General features: G+C 50.5%; 1 protein-coding gene across 1 annotated transcript; it reads right to left on the bottom strand.

Moving 5' to 3' along the window:
* Positions 1-1,065: 1,065 nt before the first annotated feature.
* LOC143930363 (translocon-associated protein subunit delta-like) lies at positions 1,066-1,670 on the bottom strand. Its single transcript, XM_077454633.1, has one exon. The coding sequence runs from the start codon at positions 1,638-1,640 to the stop codon at positions 1,128-1,130; it is 513 nt and encodes a 170-aa protein (XP_077310759.1). The 5' UTR covers positions 1,641-1,670; the 3' UTR covers positions 1,066-1,127.
* Between the last annotated feature and the right edge of the window lie 18,702 nt (positions 1,671-20,372).

Here is a 20,372-nt window from a genome sequence, read left to right as displayed (position 1 = left end):
CCAGTAAAAACTTGGCTGTGCCAGTAAATTTTGAGTTTAGTGCCAGTAAATTTTAATCTGGTAGGTTGGCAGCACTGTCCACCAAGCGGATGGAAAATAAGGTTTCCATCCATCTGCATTTAGCAAATCGGACCGGATGTCAGCGGTCATGTAGCATCCGTTCAGGTCCACCTGAAAAACTGACAGTAAGAGCCCTTAGTCAAAGTGTCCATAATCTTCAAAGGCTTCCTATTAAACCTCATAACATGGCCACAAATCCATGTTAGCCAGAATTTACACAGCTGAAAATTGTTAAAGTTAGACAGCTAAATTATTGTTGATAAATGTATTAATGGGATATCTGGCCAAAAGAGCAGTGGAAGCAGGCCCCAAATTTGCTCTTTATAGCTGTTGTAAACGCAATCCACCTTTGCACCCATTAGTCTGACATCCCCCAGGCCAACAGTCTATTGGCAATTACCTTGGTGTGGATGTGTCAGATTCAAAGGCTTTATGGCATGTTGCAAATATTTTAGCAAGAAGCAGAAAACAAACCATATTCCTCTCTGTTTATTTCTGTACGCAGAGCCGAAATCCAGTCATAAGACTGGGTTCACACTATCGCAAATTGGGTGTAGATTTCTCTGCATCCACTTCACATAGCAGGAAATTGTGACTGTCTATGAAGCCGGTTCACATATCTCCACAGTGGCTCTGGTGTGATTTGCACAGGAGACCTGTGCGTCTTTTAGTCTGTTTCAGGTGAGCCACTGTGTTCTCCAGTGTGAACCCAGCCTAAAACATTTTTTCCATTTAGTGACACCACCAACTCGAGGACATTTTCTCCTACTCCACTGTAGGTCCCATATATGTGCACCATTTTTAAACTCTTTGTTTGTTGGAGCGTACCACAGACATTGGTACCATTTCATCACATGCAACAAACATTTAATACATTTTGGTGCTCGCCACTATTGGCAGGCATTATCACCCAGGGCACTGGTTACTGTTATAACAAAGTTTACAATTCCATGTACCTTATTTTTTTTTTTTTTTTTTGTGTAGAAACGTTTTTTATTTGCATTAATGAGGAAACAATATAACTTTTTACATCAGGACAAACCACACCACAAGTCCCACATGATTGTTCACGCTTGGATGTTGCCCTTTGCAGTGTATGCTGTGTAGTACACCAAAATGCCAACGAGTGCAGCAAGTACCTCTGTAGACACCCATGGACCATTCCAAGCACCCCTGTGATCAACATTAACTGAAAAGAGAGGCTTGATGATGGAAACATCTTCATTATTTCTCTGGGCCTTTCTCAACAGACTATAGGACTCTTCATCAAAAAACTTTACTTCATAGACCCCAGAGTGAGCATTCTTGTGTTCCAGGCTCCACGATACCTGATATTTTCCAATGTCTTGGCCTCTTGTAACTGGGAACTGCTTTCCGTTCACATCTGCATAAAGTGCAACATTCTGTGCCCCATTAGAGCAAGTCAGAGAGATCTCTACAATGAAAACCACTTCAGACGATATAACTGCATCAGAGGTAGTATAGTAGGATGGAACAATGGAAGGTTCTGTGCAAGTTTCAGCTCTACAGTTCGCCGCAATCAACAGCAAAGCCACCAGCAAGCCGAACACTCCAGCCATGATCCCTGCTTACACACAAAATAGCTTCTCCATGTACCTTATTTTTAATATCTCATTGATCTCTATTGTTTTAAGGAGCCATAAAGAAACTTTGTTTATTGACCAGCAGCAAGATGGGCATTTATTTAATGACCAGCAACAAGAGGACACTTATCCACTGACTTATCAAAGCAAGGGGGTACTAGTCCACTGACCAGCAAAAAGGGGTCACTTATATATGAATGAATTTTCTTTCAAAACTCAGAATGTCGTTTTGTGATCTGATGGTCCAAACACATAAAAACAAACCAAATAAATTGCTGTCCCCAGTATTCCTAGTCCAACAGCAAGCAGTCTGAATGTATAAACTCTGCTCTAGGTGTTGCAGCTCTCCAATAAGTCCACTGGATGGCAGACACAGATCTGTAAATATAGAGCAAAAGAGAGCACACGCCAGCCCTAGTGTGCTTCCGTTTAATAATAATAATTCATTAAAAAGATTGAGGTTTCACTCACAAACATCCAGTACACAGTGGCATATCCATATAAGCCTCCTCTCCTGATCTGCAACAGTCAGTTGGCTCACAGCAACTAGCAGCGTTCATTGGGGGAACTGTAGACACAGCCCACCTACTTCCTGGTATTAAACAGGAAGTAAACCATGATGAGTTTACTTCCTCTTACATTCCCTGCAAAAGTAAAGCATAATGGACTACTATGCATCGCATAGTAGTCCATTATGTGTCACTTACCTGACACATGAGCCAGCGAAGTCACCGCTGTCCCCTGTAGTCCGGCGCATCCATCTTCTTGGTGGGTCTCGCTGCTCCGCCACTGTCATTCTGCGAAGACGCGATGACGTCACTCCCGCGCATGTGCACGGGAGCCGCCACGCATGGCATATCGCTGTTGACGCGCTCAGTGCGCCTGCGCGCCGCTGTCTATGGCGCATGCGCCGTTGACAGCAGTGCCTGTCTTTCGGCAAATATCCCCTAAACCGTGTAGGTTTAGGAGATATTTCTTGGACCTACAGGTAAGCCTTAATCTAGGATTACCTGTAGGTCAAAGTGTGTTGTAAGGGTTTACAACCACTTTAACCGCCGCTCAGGACACTCCCTCGGACCCGCCGGCGTAGTGTGATGACACCCGAGGCCGGAGGAGAGGATGCGTCCTGATGTAACTAACTCCTCTGATCTTAGTGTGGTTGCTAGGACGACAACATTTTTCAGAGGCGTGGCTTCCTTCTTCAGGTACCGCCCTCATACATTGTGGTAAACTTATACACTGAAACACCCCGCCAGTCCACGTTATCAGCCAATGGCATCATGCAGACCAGGAGTACGGAGTTCACAGGCACAGAATCTCACAGCGGAGGGGGTTACTTAGCAACTGCATAACTGTTTATATAACTATGTAAATTGATAGCACTAACTTTAATCAATTCACCTATGTAGTAGATGCCAATTCTCTGGTTTTCTTGGATCTAGAATTGGGTAGTGATGGAGATGATAACATCACATCCAAAACCCCCTTCAAAGAAACTGCTGGTAACTCCTATTTGCATCAGAGGAGTTGCCATCATCCCAAATGGAAAGACAATATGCCCTACAGTCAATTCTGTAGGTTATGTAGGAATTGTAGTAGCATCAAAGACTATGATGACCAGACAATTATATTGTCAAAGAAGTTCTTGGAGAAAGTCTATGCAGACCTATCCAGGCAATTCAAGAGGCAAGAAACCGATATAGAGATGGCATTCAGAATAGGAACGCGACTACATTTACTAATGACAAACAAGACACCCTCTTTAGTACAGCATACAGTATAATGACCAGCATTGGGCTATAAAAAAAGCTATCCAAAAACACTGGCCAATTTTGGGGCAGGATAAAACACTTGGAAAAATCCTCCCTAATAAGCCTTGGGTAGTGTTTCGACGAGCGAAAAATGCAAAAACAATCCTCAATTCTTCAATATCACGGGATGCTATAGATGCAAAGGCATCAAATGAAAAGCGTGTAAATTTATATCCCACGGCCAGAAGTCATTTGACTGTAAAGATGGCTGATCCTTCCAGATAAAACAATTCATTTGTTGCAATACCCAGTTTGTTGTCTATGGACTGAGGTGCCCTTGTGGGTACCTTTTATGTAGGTAGAACAGTGTGGGCAATGAGAACCGGGTTTGGTGAACACTATAGGTTCATAGAAAAAAAATTCGAAATGCACAGTGTGCCATGCCAGTTCAAATATAAACATGATGGCAGTACTGTAGGGTTGGAATTATTTGGTATAGAATCTATACCTATAACCATCCCGGAAGGTGAGCGATTTGCACGGTTGTGCAAACGTGAATCCTTCTGGATTTTTACTTCGAACAGTATGGCCTCGGGAGGGTTAAATGAAGAACTTGAAATTGGTACTCTTATATGATAAACTTTTAATACCCACATTTTTTAATATTTTTAATAAATTTAAAATGTTGTTGCTTTTAATATTTATATAATATATATTCTTGATCATACATCATGGGACACAGGAGCTTCATTACATAGTGGGTTATATAGGCACCTCTGGTGATTGGACACTGGTTAACCCTCAATTACGGAGAATTCCTCCCCTATATAACCCCTCCCATATGGGAGGCACCTCAGTTTTTTCACCAGTGTCTATTGTGGTTGGTCACGTAAAACATGTGCTATGAATAAAGCTCTGTGCAGGTCCCTGTGGGGGCCTAAGGGCTACAATAACCGGATCCATATCTTGGGACGATATTTTGACTCCCAAGATAGTATGGTACCCAGGCCTCATCATCCGAAGAAACAAGGTTTTGCCTCAAGTCCTCTCCTATTGGAAGACTGGGCTCTGGGAAAACCAGACTTGGTGTACTATTTACTTATTGGCACGAAAGTTTCTGGCAGAGTCTTTTACAAGGTCCAGGTAAGAGGTTCCTCTGAGAAGGAACCCAAAAAATCCTGAAGGTTGGCACAACTCTGCCTGCCATGATGGGTGAAGGCTGGAATCTGTCTGTTTTCAGCAATTCCTGCGGTGAGGACAGGTAAGGGAAGTTAATCCTATATAAATGATATATTATGGATTTCTTCATTGAGTAGTTGTATGTCTTACCTGGTTTCCACCACTAGAGGGAGTAAGAGCAGCCTGATGCATACTTACATGCCTTTCAGATACACACGCTCAGTGAAGCCTGGTTCTCCCAGATGACTCACGTCTCCACTGCAATCTCTGCCACAATGAAGGTAATAGAGGGGTCCCACGCAGCTCCGATGGCGATCCCCTTCCCCCCTGGATGACCCGCGGTCCTCGTGCATGCGCGCCGAGCTCACTCCCATGCTAATGGAGGGGGGGAGTGTGGTTGCGAGCCGTGGACGTCGGTGTGCATGGCGATGTACTGCGCAGGCGCCAGGCGGTAGTTTTAAAATCCCAGAGCGCTAGGGGGCTGTAAGTGGAGACACAGGAGCTGTGGGCAGTAAGTATCCTAAGGGATTGGAACCAGGCAAACCTAAGACACCTACTCAGCATCAGGTTGTGCAGTTTAAGCATATATATTTATTCTGAGACTTTTAGCACAACAGTGATTGCACTTTGTACTAGTACCTCTGCTTTGTAGCTTAGGACTATGTCTCCTCGTAAGAGGGTCTCAGGGGGAGGTAACGAGGGCACTGGTAAATCACCGCCTAGGTCTAGGGGTTCTAAAAATGCCTGTAGGTTACCATCCCCCCTGCAAGACTGGAGCCAGCCTCACAGGATGAGTCAGTGCCCCTGTCAGGTTTTGCAGCCTCTCCTAATATTTCAGCCCCTGTATATGTCACCGAGGACTCCCTTAGGGCTACATTGGAGGGTTTTGAAAGGAGAATCATGAATTGTATTTCAGCTTCCCTGAAAGATAGCAGGAAAAGGGGTAGATCCCCTCCCTCTGCTAAAATTCCTCTTTCAGATGACACTTCTGACAATGAGGAGAGATCCCTATCTTGGGACAGGGATCTTGAGCAGTCAGATGAATCAGAGGAAGAGGAGAGAGTCCCCTCCTCCCAGGCGCTCAGAAAACAGGTGCAATATTATACTGATTTGGTGCGTACCACATTCAGAATGCCCGCTGCTGAGGTCGCTACATCCTCTGTTTCTTCCCTGGGGGTCAGGAAAATCCCACAGACTGCCTTTTCCTTTCCAATTCATCCCTTAATGGATAAATTGTTGTATGAGGATTGGGGACATCCCGATAAACTGTTTGCTCCTCCTAAAAAGTTTTCTATGCTTTATTCTCTGAAGGAAAGTTTCACCAAGAAATGGGGGGTCCCATCTGTTGATGCGGCTGTTTCTTGTGTGAATAGAAACCTGACCTGTCCTTTGGATAATGCTCAGGTATTTAAAGATCCAACTGATAAGAAGCTGGAAACATTGTTGAAAGCCTCCTTTTCCATGACTGGCGCTGTAGTGCAACCTATAGTCGCAGCTGTTGGGTTGTGTCAGTTCCTCAAGGAACAGGTTAAGAAGATGCTTGGCCTCCTTCCCAGTGAGGAAGTGGAGAATTATGCAGAAATACCTCAAATTCTGTGTTTCATGATTGATGCGATTTTGGATTCTGTCAAACAAGCATCTCGTTTGTCTCTCCTGTTGGTACACATGCGAAGGGCCCTATGGCTAAAAAATTGGGCAGCTGAGCTATCATGCAAGAAGCATTTGATTGGGTTCCCGTTGAAAGGGGAACGTTTTGTTTGGAGAAGAATTAGACAAATTCATCCAAAAAATTTCAGGGGGTAAATCTACTCTCCTTCCAAGCAAAAGGAGCAAACGTCCATCATTTAGGCGTTCTCTCTCTCCCGGAGCATCAGGCTCTAAGCAGTGGCGACGGCCTTCCCAACCTCCCTCTGCAGGAAAGGCTGGGCCCAGGGGCAGAAGAAATCTTGGGGGCGAAAGCCTGCCAAGCAGAGCCCAAAAGCTTCCTTGTGAAGGGGCGCCCCCGCTCGGCAGAGTGGGGGGAAGGCTCCTGCAGTTTGCAGGAGCCTGGCGGGAAGAGATCCGGGACAAGTGGGTGTTCTCTTCGGTATCTCTGGGTTACAAGCTTCAGGAGATTCCACCTTCTCGCTTTCTAAGGTCAAGGATCCCCAGGGACCCAGTAAAGCAAAGACCGCTATTTCTGGCCTTAGATCACTTACTATCCCAGGGGGTGATAGTAGAAGTGGACCCAAAAGAACAGGGTTCAGGGTTTTACTCGAATCTCTAAACCGTTCCAAAGCCAAATGGAGGTGTCAGACCTATCCTGGATCTGAAGGATCTGAACCGGTTTTTACGCATCCGGTCCTTCCGAATGCAGTCAATTCACACTGTGGTCTCCTCCCTGCAAGGGAGAGAGTTTATGGCATCAATAGACATCAAGGATGCATATCTCCATGTGCCAATTTTTTCCGCACACCAAAAGTATCTAAGGTTTGCGGTAGTGCAGCACCATTTTAAATTTGTGGCCTTGCCGTTCGGGCTCGCTACGGCCCCTCGAGTCTTCACAAAGATTCTGGACCCTCTCTTGGCAAACCTAAGAGCCCAGGGTATAGCCGTCATGGCTTATCTAGACGATTTGCTTCTTATGGAGAAAACAGTAGCGCTCCTGAACCACAGTGTTACCAGAACGCTAGGACACCTGGAACACCTAGGTTGGATTATAAACCTAGAAAAGTCGTCCCTACAGCCTGCTACCAGGTTGGAATACCTGGGTATGGTCATCGACACTGCTCAGGGCAAGGTGTTTTTACCAAGGCCAAAAGACTTGGCCACTGGGGATCTGGTGCGCCTAATTCTGGGCAGAAGATCTTCCCCCATTCGGTTGTGCATGAGACTGTTAGGAAAGATGGTCGCCTCCTTCGAGGCCGTTCCATTCGCCCAGTTCCACTCAAGGCCTCTGCAAAGATGCATCCTTGCGGCTTGGAACAGGAAGCCCCAGGCCTTGGATCTTCCTATGCGTCTATCCCCAGGGACACGCAAGAGTCTCGTTTGGTGGTTACAAACTGAGAATTTGCTGAAAGGCAAAACTTTTCTACCCCTTCCATGGAAGATTATTACGACAGATGCCAGCCTAACAGGCTGGGGAGCAGTGTTGGAGGAGACGTGCTGGCAGGGGAAATGGTCTACGATCGAGAAGCTATTGCCCATAAATGTCTTGGAGATCCGGGGAGTTTATATGGCTCTCATAAACTGGTCTTTCAGACTACGGGGTCTCCCTGTTCGAGTTCAGTCCGACAATGCCACAGCAGTGGCCTATATCAATCACCGGGGCGGTACCAGGAGTCTGGTTGCGCAAAAAGAGGTGAATCGCATACTTGTCTGGGCAGAAAGGCATGTTCCATGCCTTTCTGCAGTCTTCATTCCAGGAGTGGAAAATTGGCAGGCGGATTTTCTGAGCCACCAGCAGTTGTGCCCAGGAGAATGGGCTCTGCACCCTGACGTGTTTTGGAACGTATGTCGCAGGTGGGGTACTTCAGACGTAGATCTGTTTGCGTCGAGGTTCAACAGAAAACTGGACAAATTTGTGTCAAGGACATGACCAGGGTAGTCTAAAGGCCCCCACTATAACCTGTTACCCATTCCACTCCAACCTCTACCCCCCATGTTTTACCCATAAGTAAGAGACCACACCTTGCTTTGGAGTAAAATGGCCATAACAGCCTTTATTACAAACCTCAAATACTCCAACCAAAAATATATAAATATATATCTCCATAAATATATATATAACCGAAAGAATATACAATATAAAATATACTTAATAAACATAAACATATAACCAATAACACAAATCTGGTAACGAAATAGCATATAGCTAACATGCCCGGTCTGGTGATCTCTGACGGTGACCCATAACTTTACCAACCCAACAAGTCACTGCGGTACCCACTTCCCACTTCTCCAGGCCTCCAGCTGTGACCGCTCGGAGACAACCTCCGCAGTGACAACCATACCGGTATTCCCTCCAACGTTCAGGAATACACCGGAGGGACCCATCTTAGCAATGGGCCCCCCACCCCATAGCAGATGACTTCTGATTTTACCGCCAACCGTCAAAGACCACCAGACACACACCGCCACAGCCCAAAAGGGTGACTACCTTACCCTTGCGGGCCACCCCACACCCGCAACGCCCTTCAGATGCCCTCCTGTAAACCCAAGGACCACAAATCAATCCCCACATCGGACAAATGCACCCCATCCCGCCTAAGGTACATGCCCACATTGCACTCCAGTTCCCGGTGGCGAACCACAATCCCGCCCTGATTGGCCACTAATCGCCCAATAACCTTGTTAACCCTAATACGGGTCTTCTGAATGCTTGACACCGAACGGGCCCAATGCCATGCCGTCTGCGCCACGATGTCCGACCACACCAGTACCGTACCTGGAAAGCGGAAACGCAGCCGCAGAAAGTCAGACTTGATGTCCGCAAGCAAGTCCCGGATCTTCCTGACCCCCAGGTCATTCCCCCCCGCGTGAACCACCAGCACCGCCGGAGGACCCCCCCGAGACACATGTCTCTCCACCTCCTCTACCAAACTACCCCAGCGCAGCCCAGGGACAACCAACCACCGCAAACGCGCCTCCCCCTGAGAAATCCCCAGTTGCCTGCCCTCCGGACGCTGATCTCCTCTCCGGGCCCCCCAACACACGTAGGAGTGGCCCACGATCCAGACAAGGCGAGCCGGACCTCCATCTGAAAGAAAAACCAACAGCGTAAAAAGCACCCCAACCCCAGGAACAGCGTCACCCCAGCGAAATCGACACCACCTCAACCACCCCAAACAACCCACAAAGAGAAACCCCCCGGGGAAGGAACGAACACAGCGAGCAGAACAAAAACCCCACACATTAACAGACACATAGGAAACCAGAACAACGCCTGCAACCCCAGCACAGGGATCGCAGTAAAATTACCAACAGAGCGCTTAGCATCTCCCATGGCGGTTTGCATGTTGTTTCCTTTTTTATATATTTTTTTTTGTTTTGTTTTTGTTTGAAAGAGCCCATAACGCTACAATTAAAGTAATACCAAGTGCGGCCTGACGTAAGAACGGAAACGCCGCGACTCCCACCTCCCAATCCTGCGAACCGCCGCCTCATCCAGACCGCACAGGGCCGCCTCCGTGGCCGCCCCGATCCGGAACGAATGGGACGCAAATTCTCTCCCATCCAACCCCACCGCCCGCAAACACTTACGGAAAACTGAAACAAACTGGTATCTTGACAAGAAGGACCCCTCTGCGTGACACAGGAATGGACCCTCCCCCCCACAACGGACAGCGCGAAAGTCCCTCACCGCCGACACCGGGCACACCCCGGATCCCGGTAAAGCAAACAGCGACACCAGCACCCCTTTCCCCAGCTGATCCGTTTTGGACCTGCGCAGCCAGAGGCCAACCCTGTCCGCCCCTAAGCGAACCTCCCCGTCAAACAACCCCCCGGCCACGTGCTTGGAAGGGCTAACCAACTCCCGACGCGAAAAGCCCCATAGAACGCCAAGGAAAAAGCAGCCCGAAACAAACGCACCTCATACTCCGAAGAACACACCCCCCCCAACTGGGCACAGATCGCCTGCAAAGTAGCAAACATCACCGGCCTCCTCGTATCCGGAGCCCTGAAGCGCCTGCGATAACCCTTCAACTCCTGACGCACCCAAAAATCCCTCGTCCAGTCCTCTATCCGCAACAGCTTAAACAAAAAAGCCAAACCCGCCAACTTCCGACCGATCGCAGACACCGACACCCCACACTCCATATTCCGAGCCACAAAATAGATTACCAACAACCGCCAATCAGAGCCCCGATCAACCACCCCCGCCTCCCGAACCAGACCATACCATTCCGACCAAACCTTGGAATAGGCCAACCAGGTGGGCCCACTCACTGACCGCCGAATCCATCCGGCAGCGACTCCAAGGGCAGCTTCCAGATCCCCTCCGGGCAAGGCGCCCCGTCCGCCTCCACGCCCGGCGCCAGCTCCCGGAACCGGTCCCACTGAAAACGAGACAGGGAGTCAGCCAACTCGTTTTCCACGCCAGGATATGAACAGCGTAAACAAAGACATTAAGCTGCAAACAACGCAAGACCAACTGCCGCATCAAACGAATAACAGGAGGGGAAGAAGCCGACACCCGGTTCACCACCTGCACCACCCCCATGTTGTCGCAATTAATGCGCAACTTCAGATTCCGACACTCCTCCCCCCACAATTTTCTTCTTTAGAGACAAACATCCCTGTGTTCTCCACATCTTATAGTTCAGAATTTAATGACGTGAGGAAAATAGTGACTAAATATCTCCCTATTTTAACGATTTTGCATACAATCAAATCCTTTCCAGAGGTATAAAAATGGTTTCTCGTAGAGCACCTACTTTAGGACATACCTTATCCCCTAGTTTATTCACAAGTAGTAAATCCAACCAACATTGGTTAAGATTTACATTCAACTTCAAATGTGGTGGAACAGGTTGTGCTTACTGTTGCCATATCATGAGAGGTACACAGATTACTTCTTGTGTTAATAATAAAATTGCTGACATTAAATCTTTCATAAATTGTGTAAACGTGTAAGAAACAGTGCACACCTCAGGGTCGATGAAATCATTCACCGAGCCCCCCTTCGGAAAGGACAGGTGATGAATGAGCCGAAACTTCCCCGGCTCCTTCTTGGGGACCACCCCCAACGGGGAAACCACCAAGTCGGGCCATGGCTTGTCCGCAAACGGCCCCCCCATGCGCCCCAACGCCACCTCCTTCCGCAGCTTCTCGTCCACCACCCCCGGACGCTCCAACGCCGACTTCAAATTCTTGGCAACCCGCGGCACCCCCGGCAACGAGCACGGAATCGGAAAGCCATCCCGAAACCCCGCCTCCAACAACCGAGCTGCCGCCCTATCCGGATACCTACTTAGAAAAGGGAGCATCCTTGCCAGCATCACCGGCGTCCTCCCTCTTCTGAGCGGCATCCCCGGCCCGCTTCCCTTTACGGAAACAGCGGGACAGCGCGTGGGCCCCACCGCAACCGGAACACTCGTGCTTGAACTTTCACGTGCCCCCGAACCTGCAGGCACCCTCGTTATATTGCCAGCAAACCCCCCACTTTTTTCCGGCCGACAGTCCTGAGGTAGGCGCACTCCCGGCCCCCCCCTGAAAAAACTGGGGCGCCGCCCTCGTCGAAGACATCAGCCTCATCCAAAGGCTGATGTCCTTATGGTCCCAACGCAGTTCCCGGCCGCACCGCCTTGCGCTGCCGAAACTGCTCGTCGTACCGGAGCCACGCCACCCCCCCGTACGCCCGATGGGCCTCACCGATCGCATCCATGTAACAGAAAAGCGCTGAGCTTTTCTCGCCGATGACACTCGCCAAGATGGCAAACGCCTGGAGCCAGTTGGAGAACGTGCGCAGAATCAGCCGATACCGCCGCTTCTCCTCGTCCTCCTTCTTGGAATCGTCGGGCTTGACCCTATCCAAGTTGAACTTCTCCAACGGGAGAAGCGAGAAAATCTCCACAAACTCCCCCTTCCAAATTTTCTCCCGGACCTCCTGTTTCAAATGAGCCCCCAGCGGGCCCTCAAAACACACGTAAACCTCGCACCGCGCCGCGTCGGCCAACCGCACGATGTCCTCCCGCACAATCGCATCCTTCTTCCCTCCGTCCGCAGCCGCCACTGGCACCGCAGAGGCCGCCGGGGGAGCCGCCACGGCGGCCCCCAGGGCCGTCTCCGGCTCCCCGCTGGGGGAGCCACCCACGGGGCCACAGGCGGTGGGGCCTGTTCCCGGTCGAAGCGACCAACCAACGCCTGCAGCCCCTCCATCAGATCCCGCAAAGCCCCGGCAGAGTCCCCCCCCCGGCACCCCCCCACCCGAGACGCCCGCCCCCCGTCTCCCCCCCCACCGGCGGCACTGGCCACCCTGTGCCCGCCTTTACCACCCCCAACAAGCCCTGCAATGCATGCGACAAGGACAACGCATCAGGGGACTCACCTGGTGGCCCAGGGGCGTTCCTCACAGCCGGACCGGCGACAGCACCGCTAGGACCCGGCAGTTCGTCATCGTCCGAGACCTCCCCTTCTGAGCGATCATCCGGTCCCCACGTAGGCGGGGGTGTAAGCCCCCCGGGGGAAGAGACCCCGGAGGCCGATCCATCCACAGCAGTCTGGCGATGCGGACCAGCCCTGCCAGCCCCACGTGTAGCAGACCCCTGGGCGCTCCCTGATCCACGCTGGGCAGAGCAGCCCGCAGGCGATCCTCGTACCTGCCCGGGCCCGGCGACATCCCCCCTGCCCCGAGCCTCTGGAGCCAAAGCTGAGCCACCCCGAGCCGCCCTCCCCCCTCAGCAGAGCGTCCAGCAGCAACCACAATTCCACCCCCCCCCCCCGCAGGCAAGATGGCCGCCCCCCCCCCTCAGCATAGCGTCCAGCAGCAACAGCAATGTCACCCCCCCCCCGCAGGCAAGATGGCCGCCCGCCGTCCACGAGGCCCGCCTGCCCCTCCCCCCCCCCGGGTACGCGGCGTGAAGGCCGCTCAGCACCCCCCAAAGTCCCCTGGGACCTCTTTGCCGGTGGGAGGGAACGATCCTCCCCAGGGCTGCGAACCATACGAGGCGGCCGAGGGTCAGGCCCGGGAGAAAAACACGCCGGAGGCCTAGACCTCCGCGCGCGCGGCAGCACCTCACCCCTCCGAGCGTCCGCTCCGTCCGCTCCGTCCGATCCGACCGATCCCGCCAGTCCACCGATCCGAGCCCGCAGCCAGTCCGGTCCCCGCTCCTCCGCCTGACGCCGCAGTTCCGCCAGCAGCCGGTCCACTTCAGACATCTTCAAAGGAGCAGCGAAACAACTGCCTCCTCTCTGGTTCTCCTCCGTCAGACTGAATTCAGCTCCGCCCCCTCCACCTTTTATACGGCTCCGCCCCTCCATACAGCAGACTCTCCCAGCTCCTCCTACCGGCCTCTGCCTACCTCCCAATTAACCCCCTGCTGCCCCCTTATACATCCCTGTCATGCCCGGCCCTCCGTTAGTTTCCTTGCAGTCATGCACTCCGGGCCTCACTAGAGATGCACTCGCTCATGCCGCGTACACACGCGGGGACTGTTCGCTCAACTTTGTCCGTCAAACAGTTTCAGCGGACAGTCCGCTCAAAATTAGCATGGACGGACTTGCCCACACACGACGAACGAACAGTCCGCTGAAACCGTGCGCGATGACGTGAACGGCACGTACGACGGGACTAGAAAACGACGTCCTATACACTGCAATGCAACCTTCGGCGTGTAAATTCTTTCTGAGCATGCGCGAGACTTAGTTTGACGAACAAGCCTACACACGGGCGGACTGTCCGCTCAAACCAAGTTTCAGCGGACAGTTTTTCGGAATTTCCGAAAAACTTTGTTCGTCAGACTGTCCGCTGAAACTGTCCGCTGAAAGCCCACACACGAGCGGACTGTCCGCCGAAACACTGTTCAGCGGACAAAGTTGAGCGAACAGTCCCCGCGTGTGTACGCGGCCTCAGGGGTCGGATGCTCTGACAGTTCCCTGGGATCAGTACAATTTGATTTATGCCTTCCTCCCGTGCCCGCTTCTGTCGCGGTTCCTGGGAAGAGTCAAGAGGGAAACTAAGTCGGTCCTTTTGGTAGCCCCGGCTTGGCCCAGGCGACCTTGGTACGCAGAGATCATGAAGTTGGCAGTAGGCAGGCCGTGGATCCTCCCTCTCCGGCCAGATCTGCTCTCACAGGGTCCAATTTACCATCCTGCTTTACACAGTCTGAATTTGACAGTTTGGCTGCTGAGACCCACATTGTGAGAGACCGTGGGCTTTCGGTGCCAGTCCTTTCTACTCTGGTCAATGCCAGACAGCCGGCCTCCAGGCTTATTTACTACAAAATCTGGAAGGCATATGTTTCCTGGTGTGAACTCAGGGAATGGCATCCTAGAAAGTATGTCATTAGCAGGATCTTAGCCTTCCTCCAGTCAGGGCTAGAAATGAATTTTGGCCGTAAGCACTATCAAGGTGCAGATTTCGGCCTTGTCAGTGTTTTTCCAGAAGCCTCTTGCATCACATTCCCTGGTCCGGGCTTTCATCCAGGGGGCTATACGGATAAGGCCGCCAGTCAAACCTCCGGTATGCCCATGGGATCTGAATTTGGTTTTCTCGGCTTTGCAGGGGCAACCTTTTGAACCTTTGCTTCAGGCTTCGTTAGTTCTTTTGACTAAAAAATTGGTTTTCTTGGTAGCCATATCCACGGCTAGAAGAGTGTCAGAACTAGCAGCTCTCTCCAGCAAGGAGCCGTATCTAATTATTCATAAGGACCGGGTGGTAATGCGTCCCAACAGAACCTTTCTGCCTAAGGTGGTTTCAGGATTCCATTTGAATCAAGAGAGTAATCCTACCATCCTTTTTTCCGGACCCACAGTCCGCAGAAGAAGAATCTTTGCACACTTTGGATGTGGTAAGGGCAATCAGTATCTATCTTCAGGCAACTGCTCAGATAAGGAAAACTGATTGCTTATTTATTTTGCCGGAAGGGCCAGACGGCATCAAAATCCACTCTCTCAAGGTGGATTAGACAGATTATTTCTCAGGCCTATAGTGTTAGAGGTAGGGATGAGCTTCGTGTTCGAGTCGAACGTACGTTCGACTTGAACATTGGCTGTTCGTCCGTTCGGCGAAATCCGAACATTTTGGTCCGTTTGCGTCAAATTCGTGTGGCGCTCACGGCCCACAATGCACTGCGATGGCGCAGTGCATTGCTGGCTCATGATTGGCCAAGCATGCACTGTGACCCCGCATGCTTGGCCAATCGCAGCGCCAGCAGCGAGGAGAGCCATGATTGGCCACAGGCAGGATGCCTGTGGCCAATCATAGCTCAGGCTGTGTAGTGCACGCCCCACACTATATAAGGCCGCCATCGCGGCGGCCTCGTGTAGTGTGTTGGCGTCTGAAGCAGTGGGTGTTCTGTGTACCTTCAACACAGTACACACCGATCGTTTTCGGCCGATTTTCTATCTTGCTGTTGTGTAGTGGTTATTGTCTGTGTGCCCTGACCGCAGTATACACCGCTATATTCACCTCACCTATATAGCTAGTGATCTATCTTTTATAATAGAGCTTGCAGTCAGTAGTGTTAGGAGATAGTGCGTGCTGTCTGCGTGCTCTGTACCCAGTACATACCGCTATATCCACCTACATAGCTGTTCTCTATTTGAGCCCACTTGCCATCTGCAGGAGTTATTAGAAGTTGTGTGTGCCTCCAGCACAGCACAGTATACATCTGTATATACCCCTTTATCTCTGGTGTTCTATAATAAAGGCATCTGCAGGAGTTAGTGGGTGTTGTGTGCCTCCAGCACAATATACACTACCCAACTGCTGTTTTACCCAACTCCCTTCAGGCCATTACCATGTCTGGAAGGCCAGCAAGGAGAGGCAGACAGGCGCGAGCCGATAAAAGAGGGCAAGCAGGCTCTGTGTCTAGAGACAACAGTGCTGGTCGTGGACGCGGTGCATTGTCATCAGCACGTGGCCATGGGACATGCTTGTCCTTCTTTTCGGCAGCTGGACATGTTGAACCGCAACATGCCAACGACTTGGTAGAGTGGATGACCAAGCCCTCTTCATCCTCCTCATCCTCTCTCACCCAGTCTCAGGGTAGTAGCAAAGCAGCTGCCAATGCATCGTCTTCCCTCCTCTCAATGTCATCATCAGTGACTCCTTCCCTAGACCCACCACGTCCTCCTGAGGAGTCTCCTGAACTCTTTGAGCACAGTGTTGGGTACATGCTCCAGGAGGATGCCCAGTGTTTTGTGGGCTCTGATGATGACACTCAGATACAGGAAGGCAGTAGCGTGAGCGCAGAGAGAGGGTATGCTCAAGAAGGACAGCAATCTGGCAGTCATGTTCCATAAGCTGCAGCATACTGCCAGGTTTGCTACAGCGATGAAGAGGGAGGGGATGATGAGGGCACTGACTCCACGTGGGTGCCTGGGAGGAGGGAGGAGGAGGAGGAGGAGGAGGAGGAGGCACATGTCCAACGAGGCAGGATGCCCTCCGGGGGCCAGCTTAGGGGCAGCACACCGACTGAATCACACCGCAGAGCTCCGCCTGTGCAGAGCGCTGCCTCTGCGCGTTATTCTAAAAGTTCTTTGGTGTGGGCCTTTTTTGAGACAAGTGCATCAGATCGCACCGCTGCTATTTGCAACATATGTCTCAAGCGTATCTCACGTGGCCAAAACATCAGCCGCTTGGGCACCACATGCTTGACCAGACATATGTTGACCTGCCATGCAGCTCGTTGGCAAGCGTACCTCAAAGACCCACACCAAAGAACAAAGCGGACCTCTCCTTGCTCCTCATCAGCTGGCATCTCCAACCCCACTAGACCTTCATTCCTCTCTGAAACCTGCTCTGAGAGGAATGAAGGTGTAGAATTAGGTGTGTCACAGCAAGTGCTTTCCGGGAACTCTGCTAGCGGTACACCCACGTCCGATTATAGCAGGCAAATGTCCCTGCCCCAGCTGCTGGACCGGCGGAAGAAGTTCACTCCCAGCCATCCACATGCCCAGCGGTTGAATGCTAGCTTGGCTAAATTGCTAGCACTTCAACTGCTGCCTTTTCAGTTGGTAGACTCGGCCCCCTTCCGTGAGTTTGTACAATGTGCGGTTCCTCAGTGGCAGGTCCCCAAACGCCACTTTTTCTCATGGAAGGCGATTCCGGCTCTCTACCGGCATGTGGAAGGCAATGTCCTTGCCTCGCTGGACAGGGCGGTCAGCGGTAAGGTGCATATTACCGCTGACTCATGGTCCAGCAGGCATGGACAGGGACGTTACCTGTCTTTCACGGCCCATTGGGTCACTCTTCTGGCAGCTGGGAAGGATGCAGGACAAGGTGCAGTAGTGTTGGAGGTTGTTCCGCCACCACGCCTCCAAAATGCTACTATTGGTTGTGACACACCTCTCTCCTCCACCCCCTCCTCTTCTTCTTCCTCCATGGCCTCTTCCAGTGCTCTGTCCTCAGAACCAGCGGTGCTCCGTAGGCGTTCCAGGGGCTACGCAAGTACGCAGGCAAAACTATGCCATGCCGTGCTTGCGCTGGTTTGTTTGGGGGACAGGAGCAACACTGGGGCGGATGTTTTGTCAGTTCTGCAGGGGCAGGCTGAGAGGTGGTTGACGCCACGCCAGCTTAAGCCAGGAATGGTGGTTTGCGACAATGGCACCAACCTCCTCTCCGCCCTCCGACAGGGACAACTGACCCATGTGCCCTGTGTAGCTCACGTCCTTAACCTGGTGGTGCAGCGGTTCTTGGGCAGGTACCCCGGCTTACAGGATGTCCTGAAGCAGGCCAGGAAAGTCTGTGTGCATTTCCGCCGATCATTTAATGCCTGTGCTCGGCTGGCTGAGCTCCAAAAGGAGTTGAACCTGCCCAAGAACCGCCTTATATGTGACATGCCCACCAGATGGAACTCAACATTGGCCATGCTGCAGCGGCTGCACACGCAGCAGAGGGCCATCAATGAGTACCTGTGCGACTACGGCACCAGGACAGGGTCAGGGGAGCTCGGTTTTTTTCTCACCACGCCAGTGGGGCATGATCAGGGATGCATGCACTGTCCTGTCACTGTTTGAGGAGGCCACAAGGATGGTGAGCAGTGACAGTGCATGCATCAGTGACACTGTACCTCTTGTCCACCTCTTGGAGCATACGCTGCGTGGAATAATGGACAGGGCACTTGAGGCAGAACAGAGGCAGGAAGAGGAGGACTTCCTTGCCTCTCAAGGCCCCCTTTATCCAGACAGTGTTCCTGCTGTGCCACCCATCACACAGGAAGAGGAGGAGGAGGAGGAGGAGGAAGAGGAGGAGGAGGAGGATGATTGTATCAGCATGGAGGTGGAGGCTGGCACTCAGCATCAGCAGCAGCAGCAGCAGCAGTCTTGTAGGGATGATTTACAGTCCCAAGAAACACGTGGACTTGTACGTGGCTGGGAGGAGGTAGCTGCGGATCATGTTGTCCTTAGTGACCCAGAGGACTCCGGACCGAATGCCTCAGCTAACCTACGCTGCATGGCCTCCCTGATCCCTGAAGCCTGCGGAAGGATCCTCGTATTCTTCGGATCAAGGAGAGGGACCATTACTGGCTGGCCACTCTCCTTGATCCACGGTACAAGGGTAAGGTTACAAAGAATGGTGTTGCGCTCCACACAAAATTAATTAAATCTAATAACAAAATTGATAAATAATCGCATAAAATCTAAAAGACGCACCTATGCGATTAAAATTACTTTAAATTATATCTACAAACTTTTGTGCTAAAATTTATACCAAGTGATTAGTAGGGTGTTCAGAATATACACTTGTTCCTAGTGTTATTCATAAAAGAGAAATCTAAATGATCTATACAATCATAATAAAGTGCAAGTGAAGTAATACAGATAAAAACGCAGATCCTGATAATATCACTTCAAAAGAATCGTGAAATCAAACAAATGTGTCTCAGTCCATGAAAGTGCATCCAAGTGCCAACGTGTATACAGAAAACTTGTGTAAGGAAAAAGAAACCAACAAAATAAATACACAATAAAAAAATATATAAAGATATGTGAAAAATATATCAAACAGTAAAAAGACAACAATCCAAAAAAAAGGGGAGTTCCTAAAAGTGTCTCTTAATTAGCATAAAAGACTAGTAATTCATATCAGTTCATGCAAAAATAAAGTGAATCCACGCTGTGCTATGTGAAGGGTTAATCCTGTGAACAACCACGGGATAGTTCCACCGGTGATCTTACAGCTCCTCAAACGTGGGTGCTCACACACTGAGTGCAGTGGGTACCTTACCTCACTGCTGTCAGTTAGACAGCGATATGCTCCAATATATAGGGTATATCCTCGGTTGGAATGTATGTCCTCAGTAGGTATAGGTACACTCCAATGATTTGTGGTGTATATCCTAGGTGCAGTGTAAGCGCCCCCAAAACTTTTCCTCCAGATACTCCGGAAGGGATCACAAGTCAGACCCAAGAAAGAGAGAAAGGGGCTCCAATAGTGAAGTAAGTCACACAAATTCTTTATTATAAAAAGGACCAAGTCCTGGGTACTCACATTTAAGTAATATAATTCAAACGTTTACAGCTAAAACAACGAACGGCTTCCTCGTTCGTACCCCGGACGTCACTTCCGGTGTCCTCCTAGGCCAATCCTACCTACTAGACATGTGCATTCGTTTTCGTCCGAATGCATTTTCGTCCGAATTTCAGCTATTTTCGTTTTCGTTTTGACAAACGATAACGAAAGCACAAAATCCGAAAAACGAAAGATCCGACATAAATAAATGCTTTATTTTCGTTTTCATTGTTACAACAGTTCGATATAGAATAGGAGATTCGACATGACTCTGACAACAATCTGTGTCTATAGAACCTGTGTTCGAATGTGCTTAACCTTACCTCTATTAGTCCAAGATTATATAGAGAAAATATTCGACAGAGAAAAAATATTTGACAGAGAGAAAAGATTCTGCAAGATACTGTCCTAAAAAGTGTTTGGGGACCCGGGTCCTGCCCCAGGGGACATGTATCAATGCAAAAAAAAGTTTTAAAAACGGCCGTTTTTTCGGGAGCAGTGATTTTAATAATGATTAAAGTGAAACAATAAAAGTGTAATATTCCTTTAAATTTCGTAGGGGGGGGGTTGTCTATAGTATGCCTGTGAAGGGGCGCATGTTTCCCGTGCTTAGAATTGTCC

Source organism: Lithobates pipiens, unplaced genomic scaffold (genome assembly GCF_037356315.1).
Source record: "Lithobates pipiens isolate NorthernLeopardFrog02 unplaced genomic scaffold, aLitPip1_a1.2 Scaffold_25, whole genome shotgun sequence".
Lineage (NCBI taxonomy): Eukaryota > Metazoa > Chordata > Amphibia > Anura > Ranidae > Lithobates > Lithobates pipiens.
Note: the sequence above shows the minus strand (reverse complement) of the source record. Positions and strands in the feature narration are given on the sequence as shown.

Bases quoted from the DNA above. Each gene is read 5' to 3' on its own strand.
- LOC143930363 (XM_077454633.1), bottom strand. From the start codon at position 1,640: ATGGCTGGAGTGTTCGGCTTGCTGGTGGCTTTGCTGTTGATTGCGGCG.